Source organism: Lynx rufus, unplaced genomic scaffold (assembly GCF_022079265.1).
Source record: "Lynx rufus isolate CCGP_SWC_20201006 ecotype Redwood Valley unplaced genomic scaffold, mLynRuf1.p SCAF_26, whole genome shotgun sequence".
Lineage (NCBI taxonomy): Eukaryota > Metazoa > Chordata > Mammalia > Carnivora > Felidae > Lynx > Lynx rufus.
This window is the reverse complement of record NW_025814841.1, coordinates 13,990,893-14,016,995: the sequence shown is the minus strand read 5'-3', so window position 1 is coordinate 14,016,995 and position 26,103 is coordinate 13,990,893. Positions and strand designations below refer to the sequence as shown.

Here is a 26,103-nt window from a genome sequence, read left to right as displayed (position 1 = left end):
ATGGACACTGTGGCAAAGTAAATACCACTTATGATGTGGGTTATTATGCTTCTTCAAAAATCTCACTGAAACAAAACTCTATTGGTGTACAAAGAAAGTCACCATGAAAACTCAGGAACATAAAAATTATCCCTTAAAAGAAACGAAAGTGGTACATTTATACACACACACACACACACACACACACACACACACATTAAGTGATGATTAGAATCATATAAATAATATATTCTTCCTTCATCTCAAAATCCATAGAGTAAAATATTGGCTGAAAGAGACAGAGACCAAAGGAGAGAGGAATACAAAAGCGTGCCTGCTTGTCTGTGTTCAACACAAAGAACATTAAATGAAAACAACTGGCATGCTGCCAAATTCCTATAGAGGCAAAGAGATTCAAATAAATTGATTTCACGCATCACACTGACCTGGGATCAGTGTGCAGGCTGCAATAAGCTCAAAGCTCCATGTGGGGTAAAGCCCATTAATGCTATCAGACCCCTCGAACACGACCAAGAGAAACTAAAAATAAATGCAGACGCCCTCAAAGACCAGCAATTTTGCCTGAGAAAATCACTTTCCTCTTTTCCTAATAAAAATAACGGGATCTAAAGGTGTGCAGCGCCATTTAAATTAACTTAAGAAAATCACCCTTTTTAAAAATACAAATGTAGCTCCTGAAACCCATATAATGCCTATAAATTGGAACTACATAAACATGCCGCCCCATGATATGAACACAGATACCACTCTGCAACAGAAGTTTCTTCTGCCATAATTGTCTCCCATGCTACTCCCCTTGCATCGTTAGACGGCCAGGAAATCGTTTTTATTTTTAATAGGACAAACACTGGACCCTTCTTAGTATTAGTATTTTCCTTCCGTGGCTTCTAAGGGCAACCACTCCCTAGCTGTCCTAAATCCGCCCACTCCTCACAAAGGCAAACATTACAGGAGTCTAGCTTCACATCACATTCTAGAGGACCAAGCCTTATGCTTATTTTGGGCATGCTTCAAAACATGGGGGAAACAGCAGTAGTTTGCCTTTACCAGCTTCTACCTAAACTGGTGGCTGTCCGCTCAGCTCAGCGTCATTCCCGTCCCCCCTACATCCCCCCCCCCCCGCCCACCCTCACCCCGCAGCAGGTCTCCTGGTGACAACCTGCCACCGCCTCCCCCCCCCCCCCCACCAAACTCACTACACAGACCAGACTCTCTGGCGCCACCTCAGGCCGTTCTCACTTAGAGCCCCGACTGTTCAACTTCACATAGTTCTTTTCTTTTCCTGTCTCCAAATTACAACCCCAGGAACCCAATGGATTCCAGGTGTTTAAAAATTTAAAGCATATAATTTCTGTTCCTCTCTACTTCTTGAGTCAACTTGAGTCTGAACCCCGTGTTTCTACACACCCATTACCTTTACAAAAAGGAAGAAATGACTAGGAGTAAAATTTTCAATGCCACAACGGATATCCCAACAGCTATAAAATCGGCCAACACAATATTGTATATATAAACATTGTGTGCGGGTGTGTGTGTGTGCGTGCATGTGTACACACATCATATTTTTAAGGATGTTTGCACACGCACACATACAGGAACGAAAGAACTCAGCATGGTGTTTGCTACCTGATGCTATAAATCCAGGATTTGCATAGTATAACAAACAACGTACATTAAGTCATTTTTAAATGTGTGTCTTTGTCATGCACTTTTGCTTTCAATATGGATCTTCCATGCTGCAATGGTTCACTGCCAGCAGGCCGCAAACAGAGCCCGCATGCCCAGAGGAGAGTAAGATCGTACTGCGATGGGGGTGGGTAAAGGCCGAGACGCTATGGATCTGCCACATATGCTCAAGGGTTTAAGTCCAATAGCCTTTTCCATTGGTAATCTGGATCTCAGATTATTTTGTCATATTATTAAGAGCCCCCATAGAGATATATAAGGCAAAAAGCAGAGCTATATTCTCTTTTAAAACAAGTGCTTTCTGCTGATAGCAGATGAAAAGAAACAAATTCTTAAGCAGTGGTTGTTGCTGTTGCTGCTGCTGCTGTTGTTGCTGTTGTTACTATTATTATTATTATTATTATTATTATCAGTTTCCTTTAAGATATTGACATCTTTCTAGTTTTGGACTTGAGAAGTCTAGTCAACCAAGATGCGAGTTCTCAAAGAATTAACTTTTAGTAACAATAGTACATGAGGTAAGAACGTAGAAACAGAGGTGAGAGATGTCTCAACTACTTAATAAAGCTGAATTCCTTGCCTTCTCTCCCACTATTGGAAAACATCATCATGAGATGAAGAAGGGGGAACGAAAGTAGAAAACTACTAGTTTTAGTAGAAACGAAATCACAATTTAGGCTACCTCAAAGGATTCTGCAATTATACGGAAAATTATTTCATTTTCTGTGGTCTTTCAAAAACACAAACACCCTCATTTGCCAACGCCTTCTTGGAAACTTACAGAACAAGCCAATAAGTATTTGTAGCAATTGCAAGAGTAGATACTGTGGGGTGGGCACCAGCAGCGATGTTTCCAGAACCATGGCCACAGATGGTAAATATTTTGCTACCCCTCTTTCCATGTAGTCAGGCAGGCAGTCAAAGACTTTCAAAACTCCCTTCCCAATGACTAGAGTGCCAACCAGTATTACACGACATTTGTGTTAACTCTCAACTTTTTCCTGGCACGGCTCATCCTTATTCATCTGTGCTTCTGCACAAGTCCACTAAACCTAAAACTGAGCTGGCTACAGGAGGCATCAACTCTCTGGAACCCATAATTCAGGGTCCTCCTTCATTTTGAAATGTTGCAGGCTTTAAGAGGTCTCTTGCCAAATGGTAACATACGCAGTTTATATTTGCCGTTTTCCTAAAGTTAGATTGTTTTGTTTTGTTTTGTTTTTAATGTGCCTATGAAGATGAATTCTGCTTAGGAAGTAACATTCACCTAAAAGTTAAAAAAAAAAATCCAGATCAATTAGAAGAAATAATAAATTGAAAGCACTTTTTTCCCTCTTTAGTCAACAAACTGTTTTAGAAAAACACCATCTCAAGTTACAATAAACACAGAAATCATGGCATAGCTTTTACTCTTTAACTCCAAGTATTGCTCAGCTTATAACAGATGTATTATGAAACATGGCAAGAAGCACTGCAACAAGGAGAGGGTGGGAAAAAAATTTGGTACTTGATCATTTGAGATCTTCAGACCCAAAGCTATCAAACAAAGGTTTCCACAGCCAGGCTGATTGATCCCTGCCCAATCCCATACCCAAAGACGTGAAAAACATTTTTTTTTTTAAATACATAACACAAATTCTTTATTAACAGGCACCAGAGGAAAGAAGAAGAAAAAACAAACCTTCACAATTATAATTTATAGGGAAAACAGAAGAGTGATTTTTTCTTTCTTTCTTTTTTTTTTTTTTTTGGTAAGTAAATGGCAAAATCAAAATATTTGTCTGTTCCTTACCTTGACAATATTCAAAGTTCCCTTTTTTCCGGCAGTCACCTATTACTAAACTCAGTGCTCTCCAAGTGTTTCTTTTGACAGATATCATTCTCCACCAATCGCTCTGCTAATTTCCTCTCTCCTTTTCGGACTGGGACAGATATTATGTTCACCAGCCCAGAGATCAATCTTTTCTATTGACGACAACAAAGGGGAAAAAAAACGCATATATCACAACCAGTCTGAAGTATCACACCCGTCCACTTAAACGATAATACTACATACCAGTTTTGTTTTGTTCGTATTAAGAAACAGATACAAGCTCTTCTAAATTTTAGAAGTGCCCAAACAAAAACAAGTTCCATTTTCTCAGTTCCTGTAATGACATGCTCTAAGAGACTCTTAAAACTCCAGTCATCTGACTCAAAGCTGGATGCCTTCTCAACCTGGCAACTCCTCTTCCTTCGACTGGTTTAAAACATATGTACATCAATACCTTAAAGCAATGTGTTCGATTTTTACCTTGTTCAATAAAATATTAAATAATTTGTCATTGATCATGGTTTCTTTAGAAAATGTTTTGAAACATTACATGTTTATTTTGTTTTATAGAATAGTACATGCAAATTAAATTCTATTTCAAAACAAAGTGGTGTCCACGTTGTTTCACTGTTCTGAAATTTAAACACTGCCATTATTGGCTCAAATAGTTTTAAACAACTGATAATAATCACAAGTAACCTGTGTAGTTTTAAAATATTAGTAACAACAATTATTGGTGAACCACTTTACCAAATCAACCAACTTCTACTACTTTTTTTTCTCTAAAGTAATCAAAATCCTCCCATTTTTCCAGCTAGATTTGGCAGCTTTAGAATTCATTCATTCATCCATTCTCAAATACTTATTGACTGCCTATTACTCGCCCATTCTTACTACAGCCACTATGTGTAGAAAAAAGTATCGCTCTTTAATTCTTATAATTTATGAACTATATAACTCAAGCACAATCATATGCACAAAAGGGAGGAACTCAGTAAATGCAAAGGAATAAAGATTTATAAAAGCAGTCTCAAAAAGTATTACTAAGGCCATTGCTATTATTTTTTTAAGAAACCAAAGTACTCTCTAGTAATTAAAACTGGTGAATATAATCTGATGTATATAAACAAGCAGATTCCATTAAAAACAATCAATACCCTTGATAGGTGACATTATGACTCTATCATGCAATCAGTTGTTTTTTATTCCTTATGGTAAAAATTAAATAACATTCAGGAAAATTACAGTACTAGGTATTTTTTCGTTGAAAATTGCCTGGAGACTCAACAAAGATCAGTAAAAACACCCAGCCGATACTTGGAAACATTTAGCTTACCATGTAACCTAACAAATCATAAAGCAAAATTTTCAATAAGAAAATGACTGGAATACATAGATACATGTACGCATATGTAAACGGTCCCATTCCGGGGGTGGAATGGGGTGCAAGGAGGGAAGACTGGAAGTAAATACATCTAGATGTTAAATAAATGTTCCTAGAAGATGGAGATATGGGTAAGTTTCTACCCAATCCTATTTCCAATGTTTCCATACTAAGGTAAGAATATTTTATAAATAGAGATTAAACAAACATTATGGGGGAAGAGAAGAAAATGGCTACTTTTCTTAGATTCAATCATGATGTTGATATTTTATAATATTTTGCGCTTCAGCAAACACTGACTAAAGTCATCAGAGGAACTGATAAGAGTGGATTGTACCTGTGTGGGCCATAGTTCATAATCTCCACTGGACAAATGAAAGAGCCAAAGCACCTATAAACCCTCTGGAGTCTGAGTCTATTTCTTCCTTCTTGTGACTGCTAAATAGTGATAGCTACGTTTATTAACAAAAATGGTGTCGTAGATCTCAGTGTTGAGGCACATAAGATTACTGTGTGGACAAACTTTCTTTAAAAGATCATTTCTCAGTCACAAATGATTCCCCTTCCCCTAGGTAGAATATACTGTGTCACTTTTTAGCTTGTGTCTATTTTAGTCAGAGTATTCTGAAGTGAATGGAGGAAAGTTGGCAGGAAGATAGTGTTACAAAATACTTTAAATGTGCAGCGTGTTTATAAATTCTCAAATGTTAACATGGCATAGAAATACACATTCAAATAATATACAGCGTATACCTAAAGTTACCCATGAGGATTTTCCCCACTAAACTAGTTTCCATATGAAACACTGTATCAAAATCAACAGAATAATTTTTTTTTAAAAAAGCTAATGTTTAAATTTTTAAAAATAATGACTTTGGAGTATTATGTTCGTGCTTTATGCATCCAACACATTAAATGGTCTTCCAAAATGAAATAATAAAAAAACAAATAATGGCACTGAACATGATTAAATATACATCCAGATATCTGTGATACATATGCCACACTAAAGACTGTATCACCTGCGAATCAGAGGAAAATTTCTTTATCTTTAATCATTGCTTTGTTCAGATCCTCAGCTTTCAAATGTGTTATACATCATTATGAGGGGAACATACACTGAGAAAAGTTTAAAAGCTAAGCTCCACCAAGAGTAGAATGCCTCAAACAATTTGTAGTTCTACAAGAGTGTTATTAAAAAGGCTCAACATGTTGTATTACCATGGAAATTGTGGAAAACATACATTCCCAAACAAATATTACTTTTTCTCAATGGTATGAAGTAATGAAAACCACATGTGTAAATCTACGATCCGTGCAGTAGTTCAAGCTGCAGCTAATAGAAAATACAGAAAGTGAACTCTGCTATATAAAGGATTCTTGTTACAGAAATATAATGCGAAAACCAGATGCAGACAGAAAACCTTAATCACAGATGGGAATGTAATCACTGGCATACAGAATACTTTTTTGATCAATCTTAACCATATGCGCAATGTATTTATTTTCTAAGGAATGCAATAACTTGAGAGAACCTTCTATTTGAATTCAGTTAACCTCATATTTATAATGCTTTTATCTTACTCCCCCATCCCTTCAGCGTGTACACCGAGCCAAGGTTTTAAAAGGAAGAGTTGCTAGCCTTGGCAAATCATTCTTGTATCAGTTTATCTTTCAAAAATTTAATAGGATGTAAAGACTACAACACATCAGAATCAACCTCAAAAGAGACCAAGTGTAGTTCTCCATTACGGTGCTTCTCAGTCACTGCCAGGAATCCCTTCACTGCCTAAATACATTTCTCTAGAGAATTATATCAACGTTTGGGGTCATTTTTCCTTTAGTAAATAATATGCGTATAGTTATTCCACAAATGAACCTTTTTAAACACACTTCTCTATCAACCTGGCTTGAGTCAGACCTTAACTTTTCTCTTTCCTTTCATAAAAAGATTTTATAACAAAGACCGTCCGTTCGCATTAATAAAAACACCATTAGTTTTGTATTCCAAGGGGAATTATCACAAAAGGAACCTGTTCTATCATATCTGACTTAATTATCACCTTAATAAGTACAGTCCCTGACACTGGATGGGAGCTTACCTTTGTCAAAGCCTCCATGATCTCATTTGCAGGACAAATCCTCCTATAACCCCCTAATCTGAAGTGGTCAACCAAGCACCGTGCATGCTGCACTTCAGGACGACGCGCAGTGGCCAACAGGAAGTGATTGGGACATTATGTTATTTGAGTGTCGTTCATCACAGCACCAGCTTTCCTTAAGCTTCCATGACAAACTCATGCAGATTCTCCTCCTCTGTCCTAACTACTCATCCCCTGAGACACATGTAGAAAAACATAGTCCTTAGTCTTGTGCCATTCTGCTACTCAAGACCCTCCATAATTTGGCACTAACCCTACACCTTTCAGCCCCTGTTCTGACCATGCCCTGTAAGGGTGGAGCTCTTTCTGGGGTAACCCCCCCCTCCATATAATCCATTGTCTCATCTTTATGGCTTTGTCCATCGACCTCAGGCCTCATTCCAGAGATTGTTGCATATGCCCGGCTCCTTCAAAGACTAAGGTTTCATTCAAGTACAACCTTCTCAGAGATGATTTTCCAACCACCCAAAATAAAGTCTCAACAATACCACCAGCACCCTCATTTTCCTCTCCAACCCTGATTTTTAATTGCCATCACTGCATTTAACACTATGTGGAATAATTTTATTAACATCTTTATTACTTGTCTCCCTCCCCCAATCCAAACTATAAGCTCCCGGAAAGCGGTGGTCTTGTGTGTTTTGCTCATTGCTCTTTCTCCCATACTTAAAACTGGCACATAGTAGAAGCCCAAATAAAAAGAATGAAACAAATGAAATCCCCCTACTGAAATGCTATAAAGCCCAATTCAATTCCTGCGGCCTTCATCAACCTTTCCCTGACCACTCCTGGACCTACGATCACCTTCTCGCCTTTAACCGTAAGGGCATTTATGATCCATATTGGCTGGGCAACCTTTGCCTGCCATTGTTCACCTGAGCCCATTCCCACCAGTACTACACGTACATAGGCCTAGATGGGAATCACCCAGGGCATCCTGGGCTGTGAGGCCACACACTGAGCAATAGGACACCATGATTAAGAACTTCAGCCTAAGTCCATACAAGCTCTAGGAGTAAATACACTCTAGCAGTTTTTACACATAGACTTAGCTCCCAACTGTGTTTACCAACTGAGTTTCCTGCTACTAGAAAGTGATCTCACCTTATTCTCTCTCTTTATGCCTTCAAACCCACCCTGATGGACTTTACTCATTCTATCGCAAGGGCCATGAGGGAAGGGGGCTGTGTTTAGTCAAGTCTTCATACCCAGCGCCTAGCACAGTGCCTGGCTCACAGAAAGTGTTCACTCAGCATCGGCTGAGTGAGCAAAGGAATAAATGATGATCAAATACTATCTCATCTATCTTCAAGCCCTTTTTCTTATATTGTGATAAAGGATTATTTTTAAATCCTTCAAATATTATTTTACAACATGTATTAACCAGAAGGCAGGAGACTAAGCTATGATTTATTTTTTATTTTTTTTTATTTTTATTTTTTTAACTTTTACTTACTTTGAGAGACAGATGCAGAGTATGAAAGGGGGAGTGGCAGAGAGAGAGAGGGAGATACAGAATCCAAAGCAGGCTCTAGGCTCCAAGCTGTCAGCACAGAGCCTGACGCGGGGCTCGAACTCACAAACTGCAACATCATGACCTGAGCTGAAGTTGGCCGCTTAACCGGCTGAGCCACCCAGGCACCCCAGCTATGATTATTTTTAGTCAAATCGATAATGCAGGATGACCCACAAGTTAACGAACAAGGCAATTTTAAATAGCAGGAAGCTCTCAAATATCTCCTGTGTTACAGATCTAATTTCATTTTCAATAAAACAAAATATCCTAAAATGACTGTGGCCTACACACGCTGACCACTTGGAAGCCCATTGCATGCGTGCTCTGGTGGCCTGGACTCTCAGCTTTTACACTTATCTGCTATTTGACCTTGAACGTGTCACTTAACCTCTCCAAGCTTCAGATGTAAATCTCTAAAGTGGGATAGTAATATCTAACTTACCAGGATGATACGAAGGTAAGAGAGAATACTTAGAATTCTCTCTTTCTTAGAGAATACTTAGAAAGTGCCTATCTTGTCCTCTCTAGTGCAAGCACTGTTTTATCTCATGTGCTCAGATCCCATCATTTGATAGTAGAAAGCTGGTATTACCTATTTTAATACGATGGTTTCAAGCATTAGGTCACTACTCAAAAATGATCTAGTTCGACCATAAGTTTTCCTTTCTGAAAGTCACTACTGTACGAATAGTGATAAAAATATTTATGATCAGTCAACAGTTCCAAAATATGTGGAATTAAACCGCAGGTCCTAAAACATTTTACAGTGAAAAATAAAAAATACCACAAACTAATATTTTTGATTAAAATTTTTTTTTTTTACCCATCTAATTTCATCTGTGGAAGATCATCTCTGGGGGATAAAAGGAGAGAGAACCAATTACTTCCAAAGACTGGTTTCTCCAAATAAAGGCATCTGTTCCATGCTGGCAACTTCCACGTGAAAGAAAAACAAAACCCTGAAAAGTATCTGCACTCATGGTAGATGGTCACACACCTCGAAAAGGAGATCTACAAGAGTCCGGCTGCAAACGGGATCTGCTTCCTGCTGTTCCCCATCAGCTAACATCTCCCTCCCCTCCTTCTCTCTCTTTCCTGCCTCCCCACGCCCCACCTCAGAAACTTACAAAACAGTGGTATTTGTTGCACTCTAAACAGTAACTTTTCTAAGAGCAGTCCTAAATCTTGATAATTTTCCATTTGAACTTTAGTATCTTTCCCACCTGCCGTCTGTGTGGCTGGCCCTGTTCATGGGGAAAACTCCTAGGTGGTAGGATTTGAAGACTTGTGGAGAGTGACAGTGAGTCCTAGAACAGAGCAGTGCGGAAATCAGAAAACCTAGGTTCAGACGTTGCCCCGGCACACATGCGGGGTGACCTGGGGCACGGGTAAAAGCCTCTAGGAGTGATTTAGGAAATGAGTTCATTCCCAGGTGAGGACTCAGTAAGATAGTATGTGAACCTCATTCTGTGAAGACCTCCAGTCCCCTCCCACCACCATGCATGCATATCTGCCTGAAATTGCTCAGCCACCTGCGTGAAGGAACAGAAGGCTGCTCTTCTGAAATGATGTCTTCAAGTGAAAACGTTACCTGGAAGGAAAAAGTGGTATTTTCACTCCCTTCCATATTCTGAGTCCCAGAATCTTGGGGGGAGATGGACCTGTTATCCTATCCAGTACCTTCCCTAGTTGTAAGTCTAGTTCATCGAGCAGCAGAGCAGTTGGGATCCCGTACAACGTCAGAAAAGATAAGATGGGGGGGGGGGGGGTTGGGGGCCAGGGTAGGTTACTCAGGGGGAAAGTCCTCAGCCCGTGAATCTGCCCAGAAAACAGCAGCCCTGGGCAGCCAAAGGAGAGAAAGCGATAATGTGGGGGGCATCTGGGAGCGGAGAAGCTGGGAGCCACTAACATGGTTTTTAGCCCTGTTGTGTCCCTGACCAAAGGGACAGTTTCAGCTCACAAATGCATCCCTACACACAGCATTTTCCTTACAATTTCAGGGAGTTCACCCTTTACAGAAAGCACACTTGTGAACTTCAGGGTAAAAATAAATAAATAAATAAATAAATAAATAAATAAATAAATAAATAAATAAAACAAAATAAAATAAAATGGGTTAAGATGTGCACATATGAATATGCAAGTGCACAGTTTGACTAGAGCTGATGGGGTTGTATTGTTTTTTTGGTTGCAGAAACTTACAAGCCAAAATACAGCAGCAATAAATTGTACATTCTATGATAAGAGAACACAAAGGGGACCGAGATAGATAGAAACTGGGAGAGAAACAACATGCGGCTGAAATCAAAGATTTCTAGGTCTTAGCAATGAAATATTTCAGGATGGTACCAAGTACGTAACTTGAGTTCAAGAAATAAGTTTTCATAAAAAATTTACTTAACAAAGCATCAAATAGTACCCCAATTGTCCCAGACTTACAAACAACCAGCAGACAAGTCTGAATCAGACAGATAGTAGCAAAGAGTTGGATGTGACAAACCCAGTGTTTGAGGAAGAGATATCATGAAGTCTTCAGAAAGTGGTTTCATTTGAGACTTAGGAGATGACAAAGTGTGTTCCCTGGAAAATGGGTCTTAATGAAGGCTGAAGTGAGAAAGGTCTAGCAAATCAGAGTGTTGTATGCCTTGAACATCTCTATATCCCCAGACATCAAATAGGGCTAGATGTTCTTTTAAGGATTTGCTGAAGCAAGGTGACTGAGAAGGGTCATGTGGAGAGAAGAGAAGGTCCTACAGGGGGTTTCTAGAATCGTGATGGGCAGTTCCAAAGAGGCCAAGTCATGTTCTAAGAATAAGCAAGTCTTTATTAACAGCTATGCTCCATACATAACACCTCATGTAATTCTCATGACAACCTTATGAGGTCATGCTATGATTATCCAGATGAGAATGATTTCCAGATGAACAGGCGGGAGTAGAAGGAGATTCACCAAGTAGGACAGCACTTGGAAGCTGGGCCGCTTCCCCTCCACACTCCACTGCCTTTTGGCAGAGAAGACAGAAGCATGACTTTCCCCCAGAAGGACAGGGTCCCAGAACCAGCCAATCCGGGTCTGATGCTGCAATCTCTAACTTTACAGTGAGTGAAACACGTACGAGATTTGCAAAAAGGCTCAAAAGACCAAGGTGACATACAACAAAAAAATCTCCTTTCAATCACCATGCCTGGGCCCCACTTTCTTCCCCAAAGCAACTCCTGTTGTCAGATGCTGGTACATATCCCTGCAAGAAGTGTATGCATATTCTTTTGGACAAATGTAGCATATGGCACATAATGTTCTGCTCCCGGCTTCTCCCACTTCACAATATATCTCAGGAATGATTCCACATCAACACATGTAAGCTTGTCTCATTTTTTTTAAACACTATAGATTGATTTTTATGCTGAAGTCCTTTTCTGACTGCCGGTGATTAATTCTTATCAAGCACAGTTGACAACAGAGGAAAAAAGTCTTACAAAATTCCACTCCGAGAGATTTTATAACAAAACCACAAACTCCAAATTTGGTTAAAGTTCAAAAAGTAAAAAGAGAACTACCAGTATATTTTCAAATTAAATGATTCTGGACAAAACAAGGTGAAAGACCCCGAAGTAACATTATCTTGATGAACCCAGACCTAAAAGTGCTGAAATTGGTATATTTTTGTTGTTGTTTCTCTCTTTTTTTAAATGTTTATTTATTTTTGAGAGAGCAAGCGGGGGAGGGGCACGGGGGGGGGCAGAGGATCTGAAGTAGGCTCCGTGCTGACAGCACAGAGCCCGATGAAGAGCTTGAACCCATGAACCATGAGATCATGACCTGAGCCAAAGTAGGATGTTCAACGGACTGAGCCACCCAGGCTCCCCGTTGTTTCTTTCAATAACTAAAATCCCTTAAACAGGGAAGATGATTTGCAAGCAACTTAATCTTAAGGATTCAATACTGCCCTTTCACATGCAAAAGGGATTCCTCTACTTTTCCCATGTGAGGCCTCTATTTTCAAACAAAAAATTGTGGTCCTTCATATAATTGTATTGTGTTTACTATCTGCTGGTCGTAAAGCACATAAAGACAAGTTTCTAGTAACTCAGTAAAGTTTTAACACGTTTTTGTTCTTTTAAAGTATATCTGAAAATGTTATCGCATGAAATTATTTGGTCTACAGACGATTGGGGTACTGAATGAATGAATGTGGGTTCAAATAACTGTGAAGTAATGAGGGTTGAAATAACTCACTTCCCCTCCCAGGGAGTGTGTTCCCACAAAGTCTGGGGCACACTGGTTTGTGAGCATGCTTCGGCTCTTTCAGGGCCTCTTCCTGACTCCTTCCTCCCTGTTTCCCTGTCTTTTCTCCTCTATGTAACATTACAGTTGAATGAAGTTTCACAAATTATCCTGCAAATACAAGTTTGGTGTTCGAGAAATGTCAAATAGGTAGGTTGCTGTGCTAGAAAGTTAAGAGTCTGACCCAACCCACCTCACCACTTCTTATAACCCCGCATGGCCCAGAGGTACCTACAAAACGGAAGGGATCTCAGAACGGATTAAAATTCATGCAAGAAGCCAAAGCACAGGAGGGAGCCAAGTCCCAGAGAGATCAATAAACATCCTCCATGCGACAGCCACTCTGGAAGGAACACCTATCACTTCACAGCCCTGTCACCATTTTCCACAAGGGGCTAGACCACGGGAATCCCTGGGGCAGGGATACACCCCTGGGCTCTGAGGCTTCTCTCTGGAGGCTGAGACTCTGAGTCACATTACACTCGGTGTCTGTGAGGAGTAGAGAAGCTTCTCCTTAAACCACCGGAGTGATTCTAAATTCTGGCCAGAGAAATGCACTGGACACATAATGCAAGTTCTCTAAATTCACCCCTATATCCAAGTTCTAATGATTATTCCTTTGCAACGCCTCATCCATCTGCCTCCTCCTTTGTGTCCTACAGACCCAATCCTGATCATCCTGCTACAACATCTAAAATCTGAGTTGCTGCCACCGGCTTCCTGGCTGGTTCGCCTCCAGTCATTCCTCCACTCCGATCTGTCCGACTGGTCACTGTCGGACCAGCTCTTGAGAAACACGACCTCACCCGGGTCCATGGTTTCGCCTTACCTAGCACGACTTTTTGTTTTGTTTTTACTTTGGCTTTTGTGAGATCTACTTCCCTATGGCACCCTTTGTCCAAAAGAAGTCCAGCCAGAGAAATCTAACATATAGAGCAATTTGTTGTGAAAGCAGAATTTTTCTGGTTTCACGGTGCTAAGACAAATAAAAGGGTCTGAACCCGGGCCGGGCAGCTTTCGCGCCCCGTCCCACCCCGAGGACACAGTTTTAAAAACTTCTGGCTTGCTCGGAAGATAAAGCTTAAATCAAAATGCTTCACACCCAAGACATTTATGATCTGTTTATTTCCCAATCATCACCCATGGGTCCTTTTTGACACAGCCACGTTCTTTAATTTATTCTCTCTCCAGCCCCACTTACCCCACCCCGTTAGTCCTCCGAAAGCCTCTCCCACATCTGGGTTTCTGTACTCCACATCCCTACTTTGTAACCGCTCAGAATCCCATTGTGATGACTTCACTTTGATAAATCCTGTTTTAAGACAAGGTGAAATTCCAACTCGCCCCCTCCCCCCCCCAAAAAAAATCTCATTTACTGGTGCATTTAACCGGTTAAGTCACGAAGGCTCACCAACTTAGGTAGCAGTTTTCTTTGACCTGAGTGGGTCTATCTTCAGTGGGACGTGAGCACGCACTGAGTTTCATGTATACCCACTCATGGATACCTACCACCTCGTTTTGCACATAGCAGGCATTCATTAAATATTTAGCAATTTATTACTCCCAACTGACAAGCCAGAGTGAATTTTTAATTTTCTTTCAGATAATCTAAAAGGAGTCATTACTAGGACTCCCCAAAAAGCCTATGTGTTTCTTTAAAAATAGGAAAATTTGGGAGCCCCTGGGCGGCTCAGTCAGTTGAACGTCCCACCCTTGATTTCAGCCTAAGTCGTGATCTCAGGATTCGTGAGATCAAGCCCCGAGTCGGGCTCTGCGCTGACAGCATGGAGCCTGCTCGGGATTCTCTCTTTCCCTCTCTCCCTCTCTCTCTGCCCCTCCCCCACTCATGAAACCTCTCTCTCTCAAAATAAATAAACAGTTTTTAAAAAAAATAGGAGAATTAGGTTTAATGGGTTGCTCATTTTGCTGCTCTTTCATTTATATTGTCCTCTGATATTTTATACCTGCTGCCTCTAGCCAAATCCAGGCTCACTTTTGGACAAGTCGACGGAGACTGATCACATCTATGTTCCATTTAGACCTGAATGGACCTACCTATCCTTATTCAATAAACGGATGAGAATTTATGGTCCATGTTTGCTTCCCATCAGAGGTCAAACCCACATATGGCCAAATCCTCATTTCTAAATAAACCCAGCTAGAGATGAGAATGAGAATGTGTGACAGGTACGCAAAAGGTAGTCGAGAATACTTGTCTGACACATGGTAAAAGTTACAGAATCTTAACCGTCACTTAAAAAGAACACTTTCACGGGAAACAAGGATTACTATGTCAGTCTGATAAACACCACATTTCCAGTCCCAATATCATCTGCTGTTCTTCCCAGCTGTGTTTGCTCATCACTGTGTACATAACATATGCATAGATTCAGGAAATAAACTAGCAGTCTTTCATGACCTGTCTTACAGCTCACATCTTCCTAGATCCTGAGGTTAGGGAACAGGGCACAGTACATCTCGTTTTAACCACACGGACCAACTGACTTTCTAAGACTTTGCATTTGAGGTGCAACTTGTCCCACACGTGCAGCATCCACTGGGGGATGACCTTCCAGGTGCTGGTACTCGGTCTGCCCAACCGGATGTGCATTCGCAATGCTCTCTGTGCACGACGCTGCTGTGCTGGTTCCCTGGCACCACAACTGTACCCCAGCATTTGCAGGTCCCACGACCTACCTTCTTTCCTAAGATCTCTCCGATCCCCTACCTGAGTGGCACAGGGGCGCTCCCCACAAGGTCTGGTGGCAAAGACTTCTCAAATACTCTTCATAATAGCATCAGACAGCTAGTTTTCCCTCCCCGTGCTCTACTGACCACCTCTAGCCCATCGCTGCGCTCGTACTGTTTCCTCTCCTATGATTAGCGGCCACCTAGCTCTTGCTTCTGTAGACAAACTGCCATGACATCTCATGACATTTTCTCTATTATTTCTCTGAGGCAATGACCAATCCAGTCAAGTGAGGTACCAACCAAGAGCTCATACTTTTAAGGCATTCTCCTCGGTGGCCAAAAGAAGAAAAGCAAAATCACTTCAATTTGGCCTCCCACTGAACTCCGAATGCCAACACAAAAGTCTTCTACAACCAGCGAAGCGAAAGTAATTCGCGTGGCTTCCATTGCTAACAAACTTCCAAGTCCTGCCAATTGCAGATATTCCTAGTAAGCAGCAGAAGTTTCTACTGCCATCCTGGATGATGACAAAGTGCTCTCCTTCATCAAATCATAAGTACGGGTATGCCATAGCTCCTAAGTTCCAAAGAAATCCAGCCCAGTTCCCTCATTGACAATTTCACAAATTAGGCTTAAACTTCTAATAATGCCTAAACTGTTGAAAAACTAAAGCATGAAATCAAAGTGTTATTGGTAATAACTGGGCATTTAAAACCAATAGCAGACTGTTTCTTCAGACAATACAAATAGGGTAACTTCAGTCTTAGTTAAGAACTGATTCCTAACCAAATGATAATGTGCCCTTGTTCATTTAAGGAAGCTGTTACTTACCAAATTCTCTCCAAAAATGGTTTATAGAGGTCACTTTCTAAATTTCCAAGTGACTTAAGTCCACACCTTGAGACAGCAGGATACGGCACATGCCTAGTAAGCACAACTAATCACCACCATGGTTTAGCTCCTAGCCCCTCACTCCTGCCCCCAAGCACCAAGTTCATCTTGTCCAGCAGCCGTGAGGTAAAAGCATAAAGGCTGTTCTCCTTGAGCAACACCTGAAATATTTAATTCCTTCTCACCGCATAAACAGACTCATTCCTCCATCATTCACCTCTTAAAAAGGTAGAGTAACAACTAAAATTTTAGACAGTCATCTGAGATCCAGGATGGCTGTGGAAAAAATGTCTCCCTGTGCTCAATGCCACTTCTTTTCAATGGAGGAGAGCGAGGAGATAATGATGTTCTACACTGATTCTATTTCCCAGCCATATGGAGAGGAGATGCGCCCCCAGCTCCAAATGAAAAATTAAGAAATTTTTTCATTCACCTAACCATGGGAAATCCTTAAAAGCCTCCTCTCAGCATCACACACAAACTCATACATGAGAGAGTTGAGAAGCCTAAGGAACACTGAATCTGCCCTTCATCTTACTTCTGAAGAATTCACCTGAAGGCTGGAATGCATCCCGGGCTACACAGCAAAACAGTGACTGAGCTGGAAAGGGAAATCCAGTTTACCCATCCGTCAGGGGAATGTACACACCATATCTTTCTTTTTATAATACAGATCGTTTTACAGCACACAAGTATAGCCGCACACTCCAAATAGTGCAGAATCCCTCTCCTCTTAAGAAATGACCGGGAAGTTGGACCCGGCCAAGTAGAAGATGTAGAGATCAAAATACAGTATGACCAAGTGTGATGGGCCTAGCCTCGGGGATGAGGGACACTGGGCAGAAGAGAGCTCCAGAGATCAATAAAGGGAATAACAACCTGATTCCTCTTGGCTTTGGTGTGGTGCAGGACGAGGGAACACAATTTAGTAAGGGAAAAGCCTGGATTAGGAGGTACTGAGGGATACAGACTGGCAAACACTTGGGCATATCCAAGGATGTCTATCAGCTAGTAGCCAACTCTGATTCCTAGGCTGGGGTGAGGGCATAAGAAAACAATGGGTGCACAGATCGTGGCTGCTGAGAAGCATATTAAGCCATGGATTCAGAAAATAAGCCTCTAATTATTCAAACTTGGGAACAAAGCAGGTGATAAAGTTGGGAGACACAAGAAAATCTCGGGTTTCCATATTAAGGCAAAAGGTCTAGCCAGAAGAGCCACTAAGACATTTCCCAAGTGTTCGAAATGAAGTGATAGGCTAGTTTATAATTGACTTAAAGTCAGTAATGACAACGTATGGGAAGGTTAACTCCAGGCTCACAGCAGATCTCTAATGTTTGTCAGTTCTTCTCTCTCCCAAGACCAACAACTAGGTGGTTGGTCAGTGCACACTCAGAAGTGGTCTAGGACCCAGCTGTTGAAAAATTAATGAATCTAGTCAATCACATTCCCTAAGGTACTTAGAGCTGCTGCGACTGTGGGACAAATGGGAAATTTCTACATCTGTGTCCTCATCCGACAAGATCTATATTCGAAAGGCCCTATTCACTCAACTGGTGATTTGCTTTAGAGAGCTTGACCAATGTGAAATCTCCAAAACAAATGCCTGCCTTATTCCCTCAGGAATTGTATTATAAGGTAATCTCAATTAGAGCTATCAAAGCAGTTTTTGTTTTGTTTTGTTTTGTTTGTAAGTAGATCCCTCACAGTCAGTGAAATTGCTAGTGGTTCTCAGCAGCACTGACCGTTTTCAACTCTGGCAAACAGGAGGTTCTCATGCCTTCAACCTCAACCGTGGCGCATTGCTTTATCAGTGGCTCCGATGTAAGAGCCACTTTATAAAGCATGACCATTCTGAAGAGTCACAAGAAGCTTCCCCCTGTTGACGCCTTACAAGGTACGGAGGCTTCAACGCCGAAGGTGGCTTCAGCACAAAACAACTCATTACAAGATCACATCCCTAACGCAGACACGTTTCTTTCTTATACTGATATGTGATTCGATACCATTTCTTGAGAGGGGCAAAGAACTTGGTGCTGTACCAGGGAATACACCCCCATGGCTGCCCAGGTCTCTGAAAGATTTGCCACACTTTGGCATCCAACTGGAAATGACATTTCTTAAAAGCATTATTCTTTGGCTGGTTACATACATGTGATCACAGGTACACACACTCAACACCTCTCCTACCTCTTCTTTGGAGTAGGCATCGCGGAAGAAACGCCGCCTTTGTTAATATCCATCCTACTACTGTGTCCCCATGTCCGTCTTCCCCTTAATCCATTCTGGAGATACTCTGAGCTTAACTGTGAAGAGTGTGTCTGGCCATTCAAGTGTCAAGCCATAGCTCTAACTGATCCTATGGAATGATCACGTCTCCACCTGGACCAATTTCTCTAGCCTCAAGTCAAGCCAAGAGCAGTTGTGGACAGAGTCAATACTGAACCCGATCCAAATGTCATCAGTCTCCCTCCTACCTTAATTCTCTATGCCCAGTTTTACATGGAGAGCAATGCCATTCGTTTTCTTATTAAAGGGATGAAGTATTATTTTTATTATGATTATTTAAGATGTGTGAGGGTTTTCTTAATTAATATTAGATGATTTAAAAAGAACTTGTCTCTCCTAGAAATGTCACTGGTAGAATGCATCCAATTTTTCTCTAATGTGGTGCTTTCCCTGTCCATAAAACTTATTTGATTAGCAGTACTATAGAAGCTAAAGCTTTTGTATGCAGGCACTCAAGCATAATTTAATCATTTTATTTAAGCATGAAAAAAATGATTCTGAAAGCCCTGTTAGGTAAAATATCCCTGATTAGTTTAAACTTACATTTGCAGGTATATTAAAGGTGAAATAAATCACAGAATGTTCAGTATGCAACGGAATAGTGTTAACTTTGTTATAACAGTCAGCAGCAAGTTAAAAATTGTAGTACTGGAGAATGTAAGGAACAGATGTCTCAACTTAAATAACTATATTTAAGCAGATTATTTAAAAACAAATTTTGTTTTGTGTGAACCCTTTTTATATTACCAGGATTTTCACCTATGGAAACCTCTTTCACAGTCAAACAAGATAAGGTCCTAATTGCATAATACCATTTATCTGCTGAGGCTAAAAGTGCCAACAAATGAAAATGCACATGAGGCAAGAGATTGTCAGAATAGAAAATTGTCTTTTTTTTTTTAATTTTTTTTTTGTTTTTTTGTTTTTAAATAACCCACTCACACTAACAAAAGACTGCAGTAGCTTCCAAATTATAGGCTGTTATTTTTAGTGGAAGTGGCTCAATATTCATATTGGAGCAGATGCAGCGGTTTAACAAAACAGCTCTTCAAATCCTGCACAAATTGAAAACAGGAAAACTGATTGCATTTTCTCTTATCACTTTCCTTTTCTGAATTGACACTTTTGGCCTTCTGAAAATTTACACATGGCTTTCATCTCAACAGCACCTGCTGATCAAATAGAAACCTAACATTTTCATGAAAATGGTATAAAGGACTAGTTTTGTTCTAAACACTGCAAAGGGCATCAGTCACCTACTTGATGGCAACAATTGCTGTGTATAAAGCATATTCACGATAGTTTTATATTTTCATTGAACTTTTTAAAAAATATGTTAAGTCCCTTCTGCTTTTTTCCCCATATTCACTTCTGTATGACTCAAATTTCTTTGACTCAGTTTTGCCTAATACTTAGTTGTGTTATGCAAAGACTATGTGAAGTGTATAAAAGGACAGATTATACTAAGAAGATAACGAAAATACTTACTATTTTCTCTGCCTCTGCTTGGAATATACACATATTTGTTTTTACTGATTACGGTCTACACCATGTATATGGGCATAAAATACATATATATCCAATTTTCGCTTTTGTACCCACCAAAAGAAAAGAGGAAACAAAAAAGTCGAAGTCAGGCCCTATTTTGGAAGGGGTCTTACATATTCTTTTATAGACACAGATTGAGCAGGTGCTCTAATGTCTGAGTGCCCCGGACTGGGGCAGCACAGTTAATACCCAAGCACAAGCTGGTAAACACCTACGTGATGTGACCAACTGCTCCCTGGAGTTATCTGAGACCAGGTAAAGATCAATCTTGAAAATGGGTATCCTTATATGTACTATGTGCAAGATTAATAGCTGGGCTGCAGCTCAGATTTTTAAACAAAAGTGTTCCACATGTTTCTCTGTGACACCCCATTCTGGGTAAAATTAAAGGTGCTCATGAGACATGCTACCTGTCGGTTTCTTAGCCAAAAGAGCTCTACCCCTTCTGAAGGATTCCGGGTTGTCCATTCCCATTCTGCCTGGGTGATAAGGTAACCTGAAGGCAGAAATGACATACGGTAATGTATGTGCCACTCTGGCCAGTTGGTCTGTGAATTTCAGTGTTTCATCATGCTCACTGAGGCAACAGCAAACCTGAAATGTCAATATGCTCAGTCAATGGAAGTGAAATAATGGGTCTCTATTGTCTTACCCAATCGATCTGCCGCCTTCAACAAGGAAACATGCCCCCCCTGGCTTTAAACAAATTTTAATTAGGCTTTTAGTTACTGGATCATATTTACCTATGAAAACACCTATGTTGATGATGTGTAGGAGGCAAACGATAATTTCTTCACTTTTATCCATTTTAAGAACATTACAAAGTTGATACCGTAATTTTTTGAAAGACACTCTTGAGTCAATAAAACATTTTTTCACTCTTCTTTTTTTAAACCCACTCCAAGGAAAAAACTCCGTGTTTCAAATCCAAAATACAAATCTACCTAACAGAGTCAGAATGATGTTTTTTTCCTCTAAACCATGTTGAAACCACACCATAAAATCAACCAATTGCATATTAAAAGTAGCCTTCATTCCCTTTGCTCACTCATTCAAGTAGGCACCACCGTTAACATCAATCCAACACCCATTCAAAACAAGTCACACAAAACCAACCACGAAGGATCAATTCCAAAAGCCACTACCCTTTTTGCTCAGTTTATCAATCCTAAACCGAGGGGGTGCATGAAACTCCAGTTAAAATAAGGGAGATGGTTGTGACAGCGGGGAGGGGTGGGGGATGAAGAGAGAATAAGACATTTAAGTCATTCAGTTTCGCCTAAGTTCCACGGCCCTTCCCTGCACCACAAGAGAGACAGGCTCACCTTAAAATAAAAATTAAAATAAACTAATCAAGTTGTTAAGCAGCTTTTTTCTCTCCCCTCTTCATCTAAAGGCTTCAGCATTCAGTCAATAAATAATCTATTGTTCCCCCTTTATCGAGTCTCTTTAAACCTATTCAGACTGGCAAAACTAAACCCAATTAAAGATAAGGCCCTCCGGTAATCTCACCTCGGTGAGTCCTGTCTGGATAGCAGAGGTGATGGGAGATAGCGTCCAGGCCAGGACTGATGCCTCCTCCTCAACCCCACACAACAAAAGGCAGATTTCTCTTTCTCCCTCTGCTAATCTTTAAATGTAAATTCTCTCCGCCAGCTAAGAGGAGCGACAGATAACATGTTACATCTTCACTTCTCCTGGTCTTATCGACTTCTGAATCATTTGGAAAGGGAGAGAGGGAAAGAGAAAAGCAGCTTCCCCGCTCCCCCCACCCCCCCCCTTCCCACCCCTCCTTCCTCCCCGCTCGCCTCCCCTCCCCGTTCACGGAGATTACCTTCTGGCAAAGGAGCGCAGGAGAGGCGGCCGCAGCCGAGGCGGCACCCAGACCGCGGCTTTGTATTCATTAAACACACATCGGAGCTTATCAGAAGTAAAAGGCTTGTCAGGATGGCACATTGTGTGTGAGTGAGTGTGTGAGCGCAGGAGGGAGAGGAGAGAAGCCAACGTGCATCAGGGTGATTACAATATCAGCAGGGCCCAGATGGAAGCAGGAAAATAAACAGAGGGTGCGTGTGAGACGGAGCGGGAGAGGGAGGAAAAGTGGGAGAGAGAGGGAGCGAGGGAGAGGGGAGAGACACAGGCTGGAGGGAAGAAACCAAAAGGGATGGAGGGGGTGGGGGCTCAGGCCCCAGGATGGGGGGGGTGGCCAGTGGGCACAAGGTACCCCAACGCTGGCTGAGGGTGACAGCCAGCGCTGGGGGTTGCCTACAATCCCCAAAACTGCCCCCTCCTCCCAGAAAAAGGGAGGAATGCAGACTAGCAAACTGCATCGCCCAGGTTCCAGGGCCAGACTGTGACCGTTCTGGAGGTTCTGTCAAGGTCAGAAGGGATCAAGAGTCCCCTTTTCGGCAGAGCATAACAATGAGACATTCACCACCTCACCTCCATTCGAATTGCCACAATTTGCAAAACAAACCTATTTGAGCCCTCACAGCAGTTACTGCAGTCTTCCAGACCAACCTCAAGTGGAAGTTCTTGTCCCTTTCTTTGCGGGCCCCAGCACTCCTAAATTCCAGCCCTCCCCTACCCATGCCAATGGAGATGGACACAGATCTGAAATGTCTTTCCCTGGGCTTGAAAGTGTCCCAGCAGAAGACTTGTGCAGCCAGTATCCCTGTGATAAGAAGGACCACTTGTGATTGGTAGCTACAGGTGACTTAGACACCTGCTCCACCTCCAGAAATTGTGTTGGGGGAGGGGGTTCCCTATGTATACATCTGAGAGTCTATTTTGGAGGTGGGAATTTGAAATTGAGGCAATCAATCTCAGCCTGAGCTGCTTCACAGCTCTTCACCCACCCAGAGCCCGAGAATCAATCAGAGAACAAGCAAGAGCTAATGTTCCTCCGTCAGACCAGAGTTCACCCTCCACCCCAGCAGGGTCAGGAGGGAGATACACCTGAGTAGTCCCATGGGAGCCCCTTTTCACTTTTAAATGCACCCATCAGACAATCTGAACATCTGATCAGATCCTTAATGGAGTGCAGATAATGCAGCAAAGAAGGTTATTTTATTGGGGGAAGGGGGCGTATTTGGTTGTGTTGTATTTAAAGGCACTGAAGCTTGGTTAAGAAGCTCTCACTGCAGTATGAAGAGAGCAAGTTCAGAATGAAGGAGCCAATAAACTGCATAATTGTGCATGACATACACCGTAACCCCAGCCGCAGTGAAACTCCGGGTTATAACATAGCTTATATACGGATCTGGATAGAAAGGGACAAAACGGTAGCAAGGAGGGAAGCATAAGGCTACTTAGTAGAGAAAAACACAGAAAAGGAAGACAGTCTCTTAGAGACAAATTTGAGAAGAGGCATTGTTTCATCACCACTCCCCTGCAGAACACTTTGCCAAAAACCAGTTTCATGTGTGGTGGACCCCACCCCCCACCCCACCCCCACCCAACCCCATGCGCCCACCCCAAGAAAAGAATTAAGAAAAAATTTGACAGGTAAGGCAAAGTGAAAATAAGCTGGACATAGGTGGGGGGAAGGGCACGTGTGAAAAATCTTGTCATGCAATGAATGTCAGATAAAAAGGGGTCTGCCACAATCCTCCAGTAATCCAATAATGTGGAAAAACCTCGTGGTTATCACTGAGACGAGAACAAGGTAATATTTCTCCATAAATCTTCAAAAAGTGGCCAGGTTCAGTAGTTAGAGAGGGGTGCAAGTGTAGGAAGTAAGCCATTTGGCAGGGCACCTTACAAAATCAAGTGAACTTTAAATGGGTGAAAATCGGTCATTCTGACATGTTTTAAGTTGAATAACAGATTTCTGGAGTATCATTTGAGTTCTCATAAAAGCTCACCTTTCACCTTTTCTCTAGCTGTTACAGAAAACTGCATTCAGAATAACCAGACGCAATCACACATACCTTCCTCTTTATAACATTTTAGTTAGATCAATTTGGACACAGCCGACATGCAAATACCCGCAAAACCAACACAACTCTAGGAAGAAGACAAATACAACTTACAAATGCCCACTACCTTTTTACAAGCTCTTGGGGGGACAAAATGCTATTTAGAAAAACAAAACAATGCACTCCTAGTTTCAAACCCAGAAAAGGCTTACTTTTTTTTTTTTTTCTTAAGCATCCAAACACTAAAGGCAGGAAGAAAACTGTGCAAAACCTAATCTGCCAATGTTCTTATTCTGTACATGCACAGCACTCCTAGTACCACCTTGTTTGTTCATTGACTTTTGGCTCACAGTTCTAGAAAAGATCAACCAATTCTCAAATGGGAAGAATCCATGACTCTCTTCCAAAGCAAATACTTTGCTGCAAAGCGTTCAATTAAAAAAAAAAAAAAAAAAAAAAAGAACGCCATATAATAATCAAGAAGCATAATCACAGAATCAGCGTACAACAGAAAGTGGTTTCTATAATCACAGCTGTCTTAAAGTCCAAGCTGGAGACCAGAAATCTTAATTTCAACTAGTTCTTTTCTTAATAATAGGTTACCTTCCTATAAGAGCAAGAAGTCCATCTGCCCCAGGCAGATAAGTTTGGGAGCATTAATTCAGATAAAAATCTAGCATTTTCTTTCTTTCTTTGAGTATGTGAATTCTAGTGTGCTATAATGTGAGAATTCCAACATATGACCATTATGGCATAATATCTCATTGCTCAGCTTGTCATTATTTCATTTGTAATTCTTATGTTAATTATGTTCATAATTACTATAAACAGATGTGGTAGACATTCATGTGACCTTTCATTGCAGAACGCATTCCTCACTCGTTTTGCTTTAATTTCTCATGGATGTGAAACAGAAATGCAGATAAAAGAAAAAAAGCTTTCTAATGTTCTAATGTCTTACGCACCTAAGTTAAAACAAAACCTCCCTTCTTCATCTGCATTTCAACACATTAGAATATTCTTAACATTTAAGCTGCTTTACAGCACATTTTTAAATTGTACACTGAACCTCACTGCTACTCACTAAATTGTAGCTGGGGATGGCAAACAAAGGCTAGCATCCATGCCTAAGTTGTTTGTCCTTTTTATTATTATTTTTTTTAATATCAAAGGTTAATGCAGCAGAATTGTGCTTCAAAACCAAGTGCCTAGCAGCTACATACCGATTTATTCACTCATAACTCAACCATCACCCTCTTTACATAAAACGCATTTACAATAAAATCAGTATGGATTTCATTAGCTGAAAACCTCCTCGAATTTCATTTCTTTGGCCCTAATCTATAATTAGTGTGGACAGACAGGTGCAAACCCTTCTCTTCTACAGATGGCCACTGGAAATGGTGCAAAGTAGCTCCTTCTGTTTAAACAACACAGAGATAACCTGCTCTGTCTTATCACTTACAATTACCTCCATTAAACTGAACTAATGTTTGCTTTAATAAAATGTTCACTGTTCTTTAAACATTATTTAGGAACTCTTATATTAATGGCTGTAAAAAAGTGAAGTTGGAAGGTGTCTCTTTGGGTAATAATAACTTATTCTGGATAAAATATTCCCAGTGATGGATAATACCAGGTTCACAAAGGTGTTTCAGTGGATTTAACGTTGTTCATTATTTTGCATAAATAGGGTCAAATACGATATTTTTAAAAGGCACTTAAGTGACAATTTAACAAGTGCGGGGTGGGGGGGGGACACATTTTTCCTCAAGTTTAGATGTATGACAGGTTTAATTCTTTTCTTACAGATTTTAACTTGCTAGTAAAGAACATAACTTAAAATCCTGGGTTGCTTTCAAAGGATATTTACGTTCACTTAATTTTATGTATTTAACTTCTGATCGATGACTCTGAA

At 40.8% G+C, this 26,103-nt stretch overlaps 1 protein-coding gene across 1 annotated transcript in view; it reads right to left on the bottom strand.

The window, feature by feature from the left end:
* RUNX1T1 (RUNX1 partner transcriptional co-repressor 1) overlaps nucleotides 1-3,629 on the bottom strand; it is a 112,543-nt gene extending 108,914 nt beyond the window's left edge. Inside the window, exon 1 of the mRNA XM_047088985.1 lies at nucleotides 3,479-3,629. Within this exon, the coding sequence (XP_046944941.1) occupies nucleotides 3,479-3,566 (88 nt within the window). The 5' untranslated portion in view covers nucleotides 3,567-3,629. The remainder of the gene's footprint in view (nucleotides 1-3,478) is intronic.
* Nucleotides 3,630-26,103: the final 22,474 nt, after the last annotated feature.